Source organism: Podarcis gaigeae (assembly GCF_964106915.1).
Source record: "Podarcis gaigeae genome assembly, chromosome: 5".
In the NCBI taxonomy this organism is placed as follows: Eukaryota; Metazoa; Chordata; class Lepidosauria; order Squamata; family Lacertidae; genus Podarcis; species Podarcis gaigeae.
The window spans coordinates 41,103,947-41,119,566 of NC_139681.1; the positions used below are offsets into that span (position 1 = coordinate 41,103,947).

The 15,620-nt window shown below is 44.8% G+C and overlaps 2 protein-coding genes across 22 annotated transcripts in view; both read right to left on the bottom strand.

Moving 5' to 3' along the window:
- Positions 1–6,560, bottom strand: part of DPYSL4 (dihydropyrimidinase like 4) — a 30,272-nt gene extending 23,712 nt beyond the window's left edge. Inside the window, exon 1 of one of the 2 annotated variants that reach the window (XM_083741082.1) lies at positions 6,195–6,560. In XM_083741082.1, coding sequence (XP_083597208.1) covers positions 6,195–6,545 — 351 coding nt within the window. In that variant the 5' untranslated portion in view covers positions 6,546–6,560. Of the gene's footprint in view, positions 1–2,773; positions 3,131–6,194 lie in introns of those variants that run through there. The other variant, XM_083741081.1, reaches the window with a different exon arrangement.
- Positions 6,561–9,559: 2,999 nt separating this feature from the next.
- The window catches only part of JAKMIP3 (Janus kinase and microtubule interacting protein 3), a 110,512-nt gene continuing 104,451 nt past the window's right edge, over positions 9,560–15,620 (bottom strand). For all 20 annotated transcript variants that reach the window (XM_083741007.1, XM_083741010.1, XM_083741011.1 and 17 more), the window contains one exon: positions 9,560–13,504. The gene's annotated coding sequence lies outside the window, so the exon portion shown is untranslated. The remainder of the gene's footprint in view (positions 13,505–15,620) is intronic.

Sequence of the window (15,620 nt, forward strand, 5' to 3'; positions counted from 1 at the left end):
GCTCAAAGCCCACCTCGAAAGAAAACCCCTTCTACAGAAGTGACATCACAGCTGCTCATTTTGGTAAGACAGAAATAGAGTACGCAGAGAAAGGAAGGGAGCTGTGAGGCTGTCTAAACCAAGATAGATGGTCCATTGGCCTGATGCAGCAGGCTCTTCAAACCATCTAACATGAAAGGATGCAAGGAATGGGAAGGAGTCACCTACCTCTCCTACTAATGCATTTGAGAGTTCACAGGCTAGGCCATCAGGTCAAGAGGCTCACAACCAAGAATTACTTGGCAGGTAATGAGTTCTGACGTTGCTTACTTTAAAAGTCAAGCCTAAAGGGCTTAGCAGGCATCAGAGCTTCCTCAGTCATCATGGCCAGGATCCAAGGAGACACTTAGGTTCACACTAGGGACTTGAACTAGCTCAGCGGAATATTCACAGGCTCTCTCCCTCTTGACTCTTCATGCAGTTCCACAAGCTGTTTTTTCAATCCTCTTCAATTTCAGCTTATCACACAGCCTTGGGAACTACTGCATGAACATAATTTCACAATTCTTTAGATCCTAATGAATGTGGTGTGCTTTATTTCACAGTTTATTTCAGTGGGGAGTTGGTCAGAAATTTCCACAGTTGAATTCAGAAGCATAATCTACTGTATTAGATGTAACCCTAACAGTGCATGTGTCTATATGTGCAATGTACACCCCCCCCTCTGATAAAGGGCAGGATTAGGAGGGAATGCAAATGGGCAGCATGACAAAATAATAATAATGATTTAGTGGACCAAACCTGGGAAGGGATCAAAAGTAGGTCAAGGAAAGAATAATTTGTGTTTTGGAGAATGCTAATGTTAAGATAGTCACAAACTGTGATTGCCTTTGAAAAGTAGAACATGCAGAGATTCACAATGATGTGGGCTATATGTAACCGATCCTAACACCTTTAGTTGTGGTAAGTGCCTGACAATTTGCTGTGTGTTATTTCTTCCAGGGATGGGGAAGCAGGGGAGAGAGAGGAAAATATTGCTACCCTTATAGTGCAATCCCCTGAATCAATGGCGTAGCGTGGGTTGTCAGCACCCGGGGCAAGGCAAGTAATTTGTGCCCCCTAACCCGTGAATTTGCGCCCCCTAACCCATGGATTTGTGCCCCCTAACCCTAACCCCTAGATGTTGTGCCCGGTGCGGCCGGCCACCCCTGCACCCCACACACTACGCCACTGCCCTGAATGTCTTCTCAGAAGTAGATCCCATTAAATTCTGCAAGACTTACGACAAAGAAATATATATAGGATTTCAGTCTCAGGTGTGTATGGGTTGATGTAATGGAGATCCAGAAGGCATTTGAAATAACTACCTTTGCATAAAGATGGGTCTGATACATGGACTTATTTCAAACAGCAGAGCTTAGTTTACAGAGAATATGAATGTGCACTGTATTTGAAAAGCATTTAACAGGTAAATAGAAGCTTGTTGCATTGTTATTATGAAGCACATCCAGCTGAGGATAAAACACTGTTTAAATCCTTGGGGTTCAAGTTGGGTTACATTTAGCAAAAGAGGACACTAATTCTCTGCACAGGGAGCTTTCAGTGGCAAATGTCTTAAATAGCAGTCCTCAGTCAGAAGACTTCCATCCCCCTATCCCCCCCCCCCCATATTCCCAGGAACAGATTGCGTATTAGAAGTTACAACATCCCACAGTCAATGGAGAAATCCTTATAGGAAATGTCCACATTTCAGTGTTTATCTGTTCAACGTGTATCTGAAGAACCTGCATTGATTGCCTTTCACATGCCTGATACTAAGAAATACTCTAGACACCAAGTTAAATTAAGCTCTTTGCGCTTAAAAACAAATTCAGCCAAAAAGATGTTAATCCCCTCTGTTAGAGGTTGAAAATACGGATATAGATTTGTCCATGGGAGGCAAATGGGGCTCCCCTGCCCCTCGAGAAAGAGGCTTGGACTGCACACCTGCTTCTGGAAATGCACATTTTAACATTCTGAAGAGGGTCGAATGGAGGATGGTGTCGTAGGAGGTCACCCACTCAAAGGGAGTTAGAAATCCTCGAATGAGCAATCAGATCGAGGGCGGGGGTGGGCTGCAAGCGGATAAACAACAGAAGAAGGCGACACCAGCCACTTAGCGAAGAAGAAGAAAGGCGCGCCACGAAGAATGTTGTTTTGCATTCCCTTATAAGTTGATTCGGGGTGCGGATTCCTCAAGGTCTTTCGCTGCGCTTTATAACCCTGGGAGATTTCCAGAATAACACAGCGTTCGGTTTTGTTTTTCTCCTTGGAAAGCCGGTGGGTGGGGGGCCCCATTGGCTCGCTTCTGCGCGAAGAAGGCAGCAGCGCGCACCTACAGGCTGAACGTTGCATGGGGAGAAAGAGCGCGCTGTGGACAAGGAGAGGTTGTTCGAGGAGTCCCCAGGAGGACGGTCACCACCAGCCATGGCCGGCGGAGGCACAAACGCCGAATGCCCTCGCTCGGATCTCGCCTGCGCCTCCCGCCCCCTCCCCCTGAAGCCCACCGGGACCGCGCAGCTCCACCTACCCCTCCCCGTTGCAACCCAAACCTCCCCTCGCCTTCCCGTTACGAAAATCCTAACCAGGGGCTTCAGCTCGGCGGCCCACCCGGGTGGGATCCTCACCAGAAGCCTCGGGAAAGGCGGGGGGGGGCTGGGACTCCGCACAAGCCCGGGAAGCGCAGATCGGACCCTCGGAGAGCAATGCCAGCCCGAGAATCATCGCCACCCCAGCCCAGGGCCCTGCGGCTCACCGTGATCCGCGGGATGTTCTTCTTGCCTTGGTACGACATCTTCCCCCGCAGGCCTTGCCGAGCGCGGGACGGGGAGGTGGGAAAGGGTCACGGACGGCGGCGGCAACGAGGGGCCTTTGTGGGTCCCGAGCGCGGCCGGCCGAGGGAGCAGCGGATGGCGCCGGAGGATGGCTCTGTGCTGAGTGGCGCCGCGTGTGCGTGCGCGCCTCTCCGCCCGGCGGATTGTTCTGGCAAGGAGGGAGGGAGGGCGGGCAAGCGAGAGCGAGCGAGCGAGAGCAGCTCGGTGGCTCCCCCTGCGCCGGCCGGCCGGCAGCCTTGCCGAGTGAGCAGCTGCCTGATTAGCATTCCACGCCCGTGCGCCAGGCAGCGGCAGACAGGGCCCCAGACGCGCAGGCAGACAGCTCCGCCGGGGCCTCTCCAGCGAGCCCGGCCCGCCGCAGCAGCCACGGCCCTGTCCAACAAAAGCCTGCGCCTCCCCACGCCGTCCAACAAAGGCCACGTGGCCGAGCCCTCTCTCTCCAGGGGCCAGGCCCTCCTCAACAGGGGGGGCGGCTGGCTTTTGTGTTTCCCTGTTGGCGCTTGGGTGTGCATCCTACTGGAAGCTGGTATAGACGCAGCCGGCTCCCCGGGGCTGATTTGGGAGCGGGACGTTAGATCACTTGCCCCCCATCCACCCCGCTTCAGATCCATATTTCAAACCTTGCGTTGGATTGGGACTTACTCACCCCGAGTTTAACTTGAAAGCCTTGATGTCGGTGGAACCGGCTTCCGAGTGACTAGGACCACAAGCGCAGAGCAGCAGGGATGGCAACTTGAATAAAATTTTGGGGGGCCCAAGTAAGCCCTCTCCCGCCCGCATAATCCATTACAAGACGTGACACATACACACCATTTGAATGCGCATCAACTTTGGGGGTCACTGGCCCCCTCAAATATTTTATGGGGAGGAGGGCGAAGTCCCTAGGAGTTGACTCCTTCCTATGTAGAGCAGTGTTGTTGTGTAGCCCCAAACAGGCGGTTGTTTCCCTACAGCGCTGTCATCTGCACGTCCATTCAAAAGGAAGCCCTGTTTTGTTTAACTTTTCCAAGTGTATTTCAGGTTTAAGTGACCCTCTGTTCTAATATAGCATCAGAATCCTTGGGGCAACCAGCTCAGCCCTGGTCAGAATTTTCCTTCATAAGCACCACCGGGTGTTGATGACAGAGATCTGGTTAGGATCCAATAATAAGGGGATCCTCTGCGGAATCAGATGCACTTGGCGAGGTGCTGTTTCAAACGACGCGTAATTCACTAAGGAATTCTCTGCCTCGCGATTTAATTGGTGACCAGTAGCTTAGTATGCTGGTTTTGTTTTTAAGGATGGGATAAATTCATGCAGAGGATATGTCTGCTCTGCTCTAAGGGGTCCTGGCCACGAGCGATGGGTTTTCCATATTCCGAGGAAATAATGAATAAGGGGAGGCCTTGGAGGCAAACAAAAGGAGCGGGCTCCTGCCTTTGTGTTCTGCCTGTAGGTTTCCTGAAAGCATCACTCTGGCCACTCCTATGGAAACGCAAATTCCAGGTTAGCTGGAGTCTGGATGTGACCCTGGAGGTCTCTGGTGTACGAGGCTGATGTTGTAACATTAAAGATGTGTTGCCTGAATTTTGTTTGTTTACCTCTTCCCTCCACACACCCTTTCCTTTTGTGTCCTATCTTTTTAAGACTTTAAATGGGCGTTTTGCTCGGCTAGGTAACGGGGTATAAGTGTTTTGCAGTAATAAGTAAAATGTGTCACTCATTTCAGAGAAGAAAGAGAAAATATTCATGCCTGTTCAGAAGCAGAGTTCAAGGGAACTTACACCAAGGTAAGTATTCTTTATTTTTATTTAGAATTTCAGCCTTAATCAATAGCTTGCAGGGCAGCCAAGTGGCATTTAGACTGGCGAATGAAACCTCAGTTCTTAAAGCTTTGTGCTCAAATTACCAGGAAAAAGAGATTGTCACAAGGGACTCCCTCCCTCCCTCTCCACTGCACCACGTGGAAAGTAGTTTATTAAAAACCATTTATCAGCATTAAAGTGGAAGAGAAGAGGGGCATTCTGCCTTGCTGCAATTCCCACTTAGATGTAGGAGGTGTGGTTGTGTGTGGTTGTAAAAAGAGCCTGCTGGATCAGGCCAATGGCCTATCTATTCCACCGTGCTGGTGGCGAACCAGATGTCTATAGCAAGCCCCCAGGCAGGATCTGAGCACTGCTGCCACTCTCTCCTCCTGCTGCTTCCAGCAACTAGCATTCAGAAGTGTACTGCCTCCACAGCGGAGGTAATAACATAGCCTCCAAGGCTAGCATTCTGGGTTAATATAATCTCCAGCCCTAGCCACAAACGCCGCATGGCTCCTGCTACTGGGAAGAAACACCCGGTCCTACCTTTATTAAAAGCATTCTGGGTTGCTATTCTATGCCAGTTTCCCCCAAAGTATGCCTCATTGAAATTCCTATGCCTATCTACTCAGAAGTAAGTCCCTTTGAGTTAACCCGGACCTACCCTACAGTAAATGTGCAAAGCATTCCAGCCTTCCCATCCAATTCTTCTGTTCATATTAAAATCAAGAAAATGACTCCCATTGGCTGTAACATAAGACCGGGTCCGTTGAATCTCACAACAGCAGAGGAGATTTCTACGGACCATGCACGCTGACTCCGATGTGCACTCTGCCTTGGAAAGAGACTGAAGAGACAAAAGCCAGGTCCCCGGTGACGCTCATTTGCGTTGCAAAATAACAGAGGACACAGTGCTCCTGCTCTACCTGTGGGGTATACATGACTGCCTCGCCACATTTAAAGAGGACGCTGGAGAAAGCCAGCCAGCCGTCTAAACGGGCTGCAGCCGATTGGGAAATCAATCGCCACCTGGCGTCCCGATCAGTCCTCTTCGGAGGGCGGGAGGGGGGCGATTGTGACAGGTTTCGTGACCTCGGATGCGATTAAGAAGCGGCGGCTCCACTGTGAATTCCAAACCACATTCCAGTTCAGGAAATGCAGCTGGCTCTGTCGTTTGCTCGGAGCAGCTCTCGCGCCTCTGAAATCGAGGGCGGACGCCGAGCCGCTCACGGGTTTGCCAGGTCCTCGTCTCACGAGCTGAACCTGCGCGCATGAGCCAAGTCACTTCGAGCGCCGCCTACTTGGCTGGAAGAGACCCAGACGGTAGACGCTTTCTGCCTGTTCCCGGGCCGTTTGGCTGATTCCGCTAAGGGACCGGCCTTTCTGCACCGGGTTTGCTCATTACTTTCCTCAGGTCGTTAAATACATCCCTGAAACATTTCTATGGTGTACAGACAGACAGAGCGCTGGTTCAGCTTTATCCCGCACCCTCAAAAGTTTAGCCCCATAGCGCATCTCCTCCAATGACCGTTCCCAGCGCCTTCCCTCCTCCGTTACCTGATGGCAGCCATTGGGTAATTCCTCCGCTACTCCAACGGACGGCGGCGCCGCGGGTGTGAGGACCGGGGTACTTTGGCTGCCGCTGCTGGCTTCGCTCTGCCCCTCCGACCCGCTGGAGAGCTGGCTGAGGTCCCCTCGACTGAGCTTCTGGTTGCTGCCCCCTCTCCTCCCTCCGCCGAGCGATTCGAAGTCCAGCGTCTTGTTTTCGAAGGCGCCCTCCACGTTGCAAAACATCCCTCCGTACTTCTGCCGGGGCTTGGGGCTGCAGGTGCCGAGGGCCGCGAAGTAATCGGGCACTTCCTCCTCTTTCTTCTCCGGCGGCTGGAGCTGCTCCCTCGGCTCTGCCATGGCTGCTAGGGAGGGAGGCCGCCTGCCTGGGACTGCTGGAGAGTGGAGCGAAGTGTTGCCCTCGGGGAGGACTGGGGAACTAGCGCCGTGTGGGGATGTGGGTGTCACGGCAACGCAGGGGGCTCAATCCGATTTCACTTGTCAGATGTAAACTCCTAGCCAGCTCCGCGCTGCGTTAGGCAGGTAACGCCATTGGTCTTCGCCACGAGCCTGGCTGGCTGGGAACTGTCCACGCTCTGTGGTGCTGAAGCAGCCGCGCCGGAGGAGTTCATTAGGAGGACATCCCAGCGAGAGCCCACCTACAGGAGAATTTCCATCGCTGTCACTTAAACGCTGCTTTGCCTCTCGCGGGGGGTTGGCTCAACTCACCATGCATGAGTCGAGGTGGTCCCAGAAGAAGAATAAACACAATGGAAGTTTACTGACAGCCTTTATTGAATCAATTATTCCCTTACCAACGGAGACAGACACAAGAGATAACGTGCTTGCTTTTGCTCCATTAACAGTTTATTAAGGGATAGCCAAAGGCGTTTTGAACAAAAGCGACACACTTTTGTATGTAGGGCTATAGAACATTTGTAGCCCAGTGCTTACACTTAAGTCTGTAAACCCTTGCCAACTACAATTCTGTAGATGAAATTTGAATGGAATGCATGTATTATGAAGCACATGATACACGGGCATACCTTGCATTTTCTCTTCTGCATTCCTTTAATTTTGATCCAGATATGTGCAAAAAAGTAGAATAAAAATTGTTACATTTTCATCACAACTGCAGTGTGTGTCTGACAAACAATTTGATTATACTATTTGTGGAAATATTTCAATGCTACCTTGTGGGATTTATTTATTTATTACTAATCGTTTCATTTTGCTGATGGTAATTTAGGTCAGAATTCATATAAAAAGTAGGTTCCTCCACAGATTATTTAAATTTTGAGTTTCATTATGAATGAGATAACAGTACTCCAGTATACGATTTCTGCTTGCAACTGATGTCAGCCTTTGGGCAACAGACTGTTCTGTTTCACATACTTTATTCCCTTGTTGTTTTAGCTGATACAGGATTATAGCTCTAGAAATGAGTTACTAAACAGAATTAGGTCATTGCACTGCAATGCTAGCAGAAAGCTTGGCTCAAAGTTCTTGTTTTTAAAGCAAGCAGAAAGGAGAGACCCCTATTTATCCATGAACACAAAGTCATTTCTTACAGTCAAGACCTGTAAAATCTAATGAACATACATATCTAATGTACCTAATGTAAGAACTAGTTCCAGAATTATTAATCCAGTTGCTATGTGCAACTGCTCACACAAAGTGGTCTCCTATGGCCAGTGTGACACTCCCCAAATTATCTTGGAAGATTTTGGAGGCTACTTCCATGAGCAGGAAACCAGAACCACCATTTACAGAAATTGTGCTATATTCCCTTCCAATGGGACACCATAATAGGAAACTTTAGAAAGGAGGAAGTGCTCTGCAGGTCACAGACCAGTCAATTACTTCTTTCTTCTCAGCATAACCTACATAACCTTGGTATTTCCAAACTGTCAGCACATTGCTCTTGTCTTCACACCTCCTCAGCATATAGACTTATATAGACCTTTTTGTACACTAGGCATGCATGTGGTAAAATAGGATAAAGATATGGAAATTGAATGTTTCTTGGCAGGATACAGCTATTTAATCAAGTCATAAGACATTTAAAGAGATGTGTTGGGAGCTGGGTTGTCTATGATTGGCTGTAATTGTTGGTATAATAAATGGAAATATTCTCTACAACAATCTGGAGCATAGTTTTTTGATGTGTGCTGATCAATGTGTAAACTTACTCAGATTACTCCATTGGTATAGTTCAAAAGCAACTACTGCTGTTTACATGGTGGCTTCAACACTTTTCTTTTTGTGCTGCATGGAGAAAATCCATGTCTAGTCATTCATACGTTTAAAAGACTTTTTTAATTAAAAGTTTACAATAATTTATGTACTTTACAAATGAATAGAAAGTCTCTGATATATATAGCATATGAATCACAATACAAAAATATGTGTAAAACTTTGTACATATAAGCCTATTTTAGGCTCATCAATTATCTCTTTAGCACAGAACCAAACATTAAGTATTTAGGATATGGTTATTATGAGATTACATTAGAAAACACAAGTAAACCATGGCATATTTTATCATGGAAGAAAACTATTTTATATGCTTTTAGTTTTTACAGACATTTACAGCAGCTGCTTAAATAAACTGTACACTAAATATGCGGGTGTACTGTACATATTCACAATACGATTTCCTGAGTCTAAACTAAATCCATTACTGTTCAGAAACACACTCTGCACTGTAAGGGTTTAATGGTGTCATTAAAGATACAGGTTAATTTGGCACCTGTCCACCACAAATAACTTTCAGGTGCATTGGTTTTCTCCACGATGACAGGTATTTATGTTAACAAGCTGTGTAAGGCACTCTGGGATATACTGAAGACTACAGATATTAAGCGAGCTGAATACTTTCAAATAACAGCCACAGTCCTTCAACAGCTTGAACCACAGGCATAAGTCTGGTATACATAACACACAGTCACTGACAAATTAAGCAGCAATTCAAATGGATTATAGTTTAGACGTGATGGCAAAACAATTACCAAGAATATACATGTTCTCGTAACTGATGAGCGCAAGTCATATGCCAAAGTAGTTGTGAACATGGTATATGATTATATTATTAAGGCTTTCTTGGAACTCTGGTGTTACAATTCAATGTAGTTACACATATCTTCTTTCCATATCGGCTATTGTCATATATCAGTAATTAAACTAAAAATGTAAATGCATGCTGGTGCATATATGGTCCCAGCTATTACTACATGGGGTGAGATGGGGGAGTGAGCATCCTTGGGTTTGTGCATCCTTTGGCACAAGAACCTTTACTGTCAAACAGCACTTACATGGATATTTTCCTCTCCAGATACGTTCAGTGCATGGGATGCCTTCCCTATTTACTTGAATGTCAGCAAACTTCCATTAGGGTCACGTACTATTCAAACAGGAAAATTGGTATTGTCCGCTCAGTGGAGTCCATGGTTTCCTTTGTTAGCTTCCCAAGAATTAGCTGTATATGGCATGTGAAATAATGGCAGTGCTTAAAACATGCAGCTGATGGGTTGGATGAATCTCTGCATTGGAGAAACATCACAAAACAAGATATGATGACAGTGGTGCAGAATACTATTCTAGCATGACAGGCAAGTACTAGCTCTACTCTTTAGAACTGGCTTCCTATTAAACAGTGTAATTCTATGCATGCTTATTTGGAAGTAAGTTGCAGTGTGCTCGACGTGTTTACTCCCTAGTAAGTCTGTACGATTGCAGCCTAAATTGCCTTCATATAGAGTATGTTCTAGAAGATTTGCTGTGCATACAGCTCCTCCCAAGTGATGGCTTCACTATTAATTTAAAGGGAGCATATCTTTTTGTGCATGCAAGAGACCAGTGTGCACATCGAGAGCACACTTAGTACTCTAGATTGGGCAAATGTAAATTCAAGGTAGGCACCCCATCTTATTGGAGACAACTCTAGCAAAATTATATACAAATCTGTTTTTACTACTTTTAATCTCACAATAAACATAGCAGACCCATATAAATGCTAGAGAATTACATTGGATAAATGGAGCATATTATTCCTTGTTAATGCATTACCAAAGGAACAGTGAATTTAAGACATAATCCTAGGTACAGCTCCTTAGAAGTTTGTTCCAACGAAATCCATGGGATCTCCTTCCACCTTATGGACAGATACAAAAGCATGAACACAAGAGCAGCTTCCAGAGCAGAATGGGAAGCTGGGGTTAGAAAATGAAATGTGTAATGCACCAGGTAGTTTATGGAAGTACTTTCAGGGTACTCTACTCAGCTTCTTGGATTCTGGCCATTTAGTCTTATCCCAAATTCCATGTTGATCTGCAGGACTGGAGATAAAACATGCAGCAGAGATGACCAGGGAAGCAATTCTGAAAGAGGCAAATGAGCACTATGACTGTCTTGTGTGAGTCTCTTTGGGGAAACTTGCTTGTTCCTTCAGTTCCTCCAATGATGAGCGTTACTGAAGGAGGTGGCAGAGTAGTGCAGCAAAATATTCTCCCAGCCCTGGGTCACTCTCTGAGGAATAAAGTGGCTACAGAGGTTGCGGAATTTAGCTTTACCTGTATTTGAGATGTCTTAGATTTATTGGAGAGGCCATTTCCTGTATCCTACATATAGCTAATGGAGACTAGAGACAGGATCTTTTCTATGGCCACAGCTACATTTTCTGAGCATCAGGGAAGATTCTTCTGTGCAGGCAGCCTTTTGCTACACTGGCTTAGACAAGGGTCTGTGCTGAGTACAGTTGTTGCTTCAAAAAAGCATGGCCTTTTTTGCGTATTTGTGTTGTATTTCTTTGATATGTTTCATTGTGATTTTAATTCATATAAGCCGTCTTGAGTGGGATGAAAGCCTCAGAAATGTGGGGTAGAAATCTTAGCAATGAACGACTCAAGTGGATGGGGTGCAGTTTAATGTTCTATACAGCTTACTGTGGTAATGACTCATTTTGGCATGTATGCCACAAGTCAAGTTCAAAGGAAGAGATGGTGACATTTTTTAATGGGCATCATCCTTCTGGAAGCTAATGCTATGTCACTATAACCCATTCGAAGCACTCTGCTGCTCATACAGCATGCCTCAGGATGGAGTAACTAGCTTGATAAGATGCATATTTACTCAGAAGTAGGTTCTGAAGATTTAGCAGGGCTTATTCCTAGTTAAATTGCAGAGAATTTCAATCTAAATGGCATGGCAAACAATGTCTAAGCTTCATTTTGCTTCCCTTATTAAGGAAGTTCAGCTCAACATTAGCATGCATCATCATACAGACACTGGAGTTTTCCAGAATTTTATGTTATCACCATCAGCAATGTGAGTAAACTGCTACTCATCATCAAGACTAAATTATTATGTTTAGAGTCAGTGAAAGGAAACCTCTTCTCTCTCTGTGTGTGAATGCAATGCAATACATCTGAGTAACAGAAATCTAAATCACATACATTGTTTGTACAAAATATCTGTTTCCATATAAACTATAGCATATTTATACACCATCACTTATTTACATGCTTCTCTGTCCTGTACAGATAAACTTGTGTTCATAAGGAAGAAGAGAGAGAGAATGAAAGTGGAAACTGGCAATTCTAGGGCCATGAAATGGATATATAAACATATACATATAATGCAGAAACACGGCTAAAAAAGAAATGTATTCCAGCCAGTTTCCAAATACACTTGTCTTTACATTCTCAAATCTTATCAAGTGCATCCTGTATATCCAGGGCACTAGCAGCATCTTTATCCCTAAGTACAGCCAGGCATTTAATTTAAGGCATTTTGAAAGATGCCTGCATTGTACATTCTGTCACACTTCCATATGATTTGATCAATGCCAACTCTTGCCTCTAACCGAGATGGTAAAGAAGATGCATATGGGGCTGCCCCAGAAGCAGGGATCTCCCATTCATTTAAAGATAAGGAGAACACTCAGTTAAGGTAACACACATGAAGTTCCTTTGCCTTTGAAGAAAACAAAACCCAAATGTGCACATGGAGCTGTGTGCATGCATTTGAAGCTTTTCCTTGTTGCAAGAGTAGCTGGATCAGGGCAAATGTTTGTAATCCAGTAGAATGAATACTGCATGCACAAAGCAGTCTGTGCACATGGATTGGTTTAAATCCACATTATTATATTTTTTTAAGCACCTTATCTGAAGGTAGAAGTGTGGGTCCTGCTGGAATTAGCAGAAAAGTAGTTAGTTGTTATGGAGAAAAAACTGAATGTAGCTCAGGGATAGCAGCAAATGAGTAAATCATCAGTCAACTATGGGCATAACCCATGCCAATGTATTTTGATGGGAGAGTTAGGCATGTGCTTACCATATTGGCCTTAATATAAGCCTCACTTTCCCCCCAAATTCTGACCATTAAAAGTTAAAGCGCGGCTTAAATTCGCGACCTTACAAAAATTGGCTTTTACGATATGGCTGCTGAAGCAGACATGCGGTAAAATGGAACGGGCATGAGTGCCGGCAGAATTTTAAGGGAGCAGCTTATATTTGGGTATTGTCTTTTTCTCTCTCCTCCCCTCCCCGAATTTTAAAGAGGTGGCTTGTATTTGGGTATGGCTTATATTCGGGCCAATACGGTAAATATCTCACTCAATGAAAAGAAATGGTGGTTAAGGCTGCAGGGCTACGCACACTTCCTACTAGAGCATACGTCCTACTAAGTTAAGCACTTACATCACTAGGCAGAAGTATTTAACTCAATGGGACTTCACACTCTCCTAGGTGTGCTTAGGAGGAATGTAGCCTTAAGTGTCATCTCTGAGTAAACATGCTTAGGCTCATGCTGCATAGGTGCTTAACTTCAGAAGGATCATGTGGTGTTCAGGAGCAAAAAGGTATTATGAGTATGAAAACACTAACTTCCTTTATATTTGTTTTCAGCAAAATTTCCTGTTTGGGCACCGCTTTTTTCATAAAGATCTAGAGTATCTTCTAATGACCAGATGGTGGTACCAATATGTCCATTCAATAGGCTATATATTTCCCCCCCAAATGTTTCTTCTGTTTTTCTTCTCCCATTAATGGAATAATTTTCAGTGTAGTCTCCGAGATCAGTAGTGGATCACATACTGGATAAATGTCAATTTCTGGAGCAGTTGTTTTGAACAAAAACTGAAGCTAAATTTGTTAACAGTAGCACACATTTTGGAAGTGTTCAGGGGCCAGCAAAACTGGCCAGAATTTACTTTAAAATGGGGGGTGGATCTTTAACTGGTGTTTTGGGGGATTTTGCATACTATATTTGATGAATCTCATTTGGGACCATGTTTTGCAGCATCACATCCTGGTCTGAATCTGAAATAAAGTGCACACACGCACACACACCAGAAAGGAAAAGGGAAAAAGAAGTAGACAGTAACTACAAAATGCTCATAGTATAATATTCTCCTGCATGAATTGTGACGCACCCATCCAAACACAATCAGTATGCCATTTATGGAAGCCTATCAAGTGCTTGATAAATGCCTGCTTTTTGCTATCTTTTCGGACTCAAAAAAGAGGAGACTTGGCAGTCATAATATGTGTCTGGTGAACTATGTTGGACTTAGTGGACACTGATGTTTTGTTATGAAATTAACAAAGAAAAGGATGGAAACAAAGAGGAAATGCAACCACTGGCTAACATCTCTAATCTTACTACATCATAAAAGAAGTTCTAAGGATGGACAAGTCAAAGGATGAGCCACTATCCTTTATTGTACTAGTGAAATGTGAGAAACCATAATTGCTGATTGTCCATATGGCCTGATTAAATACAAATCATAAGCCTTCCCCTCAGGTATCTATGTTATGATGTAACTGAGTTTATGGACAAGGAGAGTGCAGGGAATGATGCAGTTTTATATTAACAAGGCTGCAGCACAACTGAGAAGCCAAACTTTTTTGTATCCATTAATCAAAAGATTTATAAATCTGAGAGGAAACCACAGTATGTTTCAATCAAATGGGGAAGGAAAGATGTAAGGCAACATCAAAATAGTGTTAAGTTCAGAAGTGATGGAACCAAAGGGATGTTTAAGCAAGCCTAAGACATTTTGGTTTGCACATATGGTACCCAGTTTCCACATATTTTCCCCTCCAGCTGCAACACCTCCACCACATCCCATTCTGTTCCTAAGGGTCCCCAACCATCAGGAGCTGCTTTTGAAAAGCACAGTGAGTGCAATGAAAAAGAGGGGATGGGGGACATCTGTCCCACAAGGGAAAATCCACTTGAGGTTCTTAGGGTTCATCTCACTTTTTAAGATCAGCACCCAACAAACATATAAAAACATGAGAAAAATAAAAGAAATCAATCAGTAAAAGAAAATCAGATGGGCCCAATGACCACCTTCAGTTTAGTTATCAACCCAGAGGTCATCCTGCATGAACAGTAGAGCAGTGGTGAATTCAGAAGTGCAGGGTCCCTTCATGATAGTCATAGCCATGCCCCATCTCTGCCACACACACTTCACAACCATGCCTCCTCACAGACACACCGCCTTCTAAGGTTCTACAATAATCCTATAATTATACAACAATAATAACTAGGGATGCATTGCAACAATCAATTGTTGCAAGCGTTGCCTTTCAGCTAAAACTACTATTTTCTGTGCGCATACATGGGCCAATGATTTGGAGTGCTCCGATACCTTCTTCTGAAGTGATTTAATGGTCCATCAGACTTCTTTGATGGTCCATTGTATGTAGAAGAACTTGCCCACCACCCTCTTGAAACAGAAGCACCATGTGTTTTCAGTGTTCCTAAATGCTTAGCTTTGGAGCATACAGAACAATGCCTCCTCAATCATCTTCTTATGCACCTTTTCCAGAGTGATACTATGAGCCAATCCTCAGTGACTGACTCATATCTTGTCTCCAACCAGTGCAAAGGATGAGAAGACTTCTCAGTAGCTAAAAAGCTAAAAAAAAAGTAGCTAAAAATCTACTAAGAGATGGGGAGCCTTCTGCAGAAATAATAAGTTCTTTGACCTCCTATGATCCCAGACCACTACACCTTTGTGCATGAGTCTCACTGACTGCCTTTAACTGTGTTCCAGGGAGCCTTGGAACCTTGGAAAAGAGCTCTATAAAAGACCTCAGGATTCTCAACATTTTACAATAACTAGGATCCTTTGGGGAATAGTAAAACTGATATAAAACCATTGAACTAGTGGTGATATACTGTACCCTGACATTTCTCCCATTTTTGCCTTACCCCATGGAGAGGGAAATTGATGAATATTCTGCAGCTGGCTTGGGGATCCCTAATGCATGCAACTACAGACATTCCTCTTTCTCTCTAGGGACAATGATGAACCAACTGCCTCCTTCCATGCTATCCTTGAGATGAAAATAGCACGGAGCGCATGGAAAAGCATAAAGAAAAGGAATCAACCCTCTCTTGCATACATAATTTAGAAACAGATTA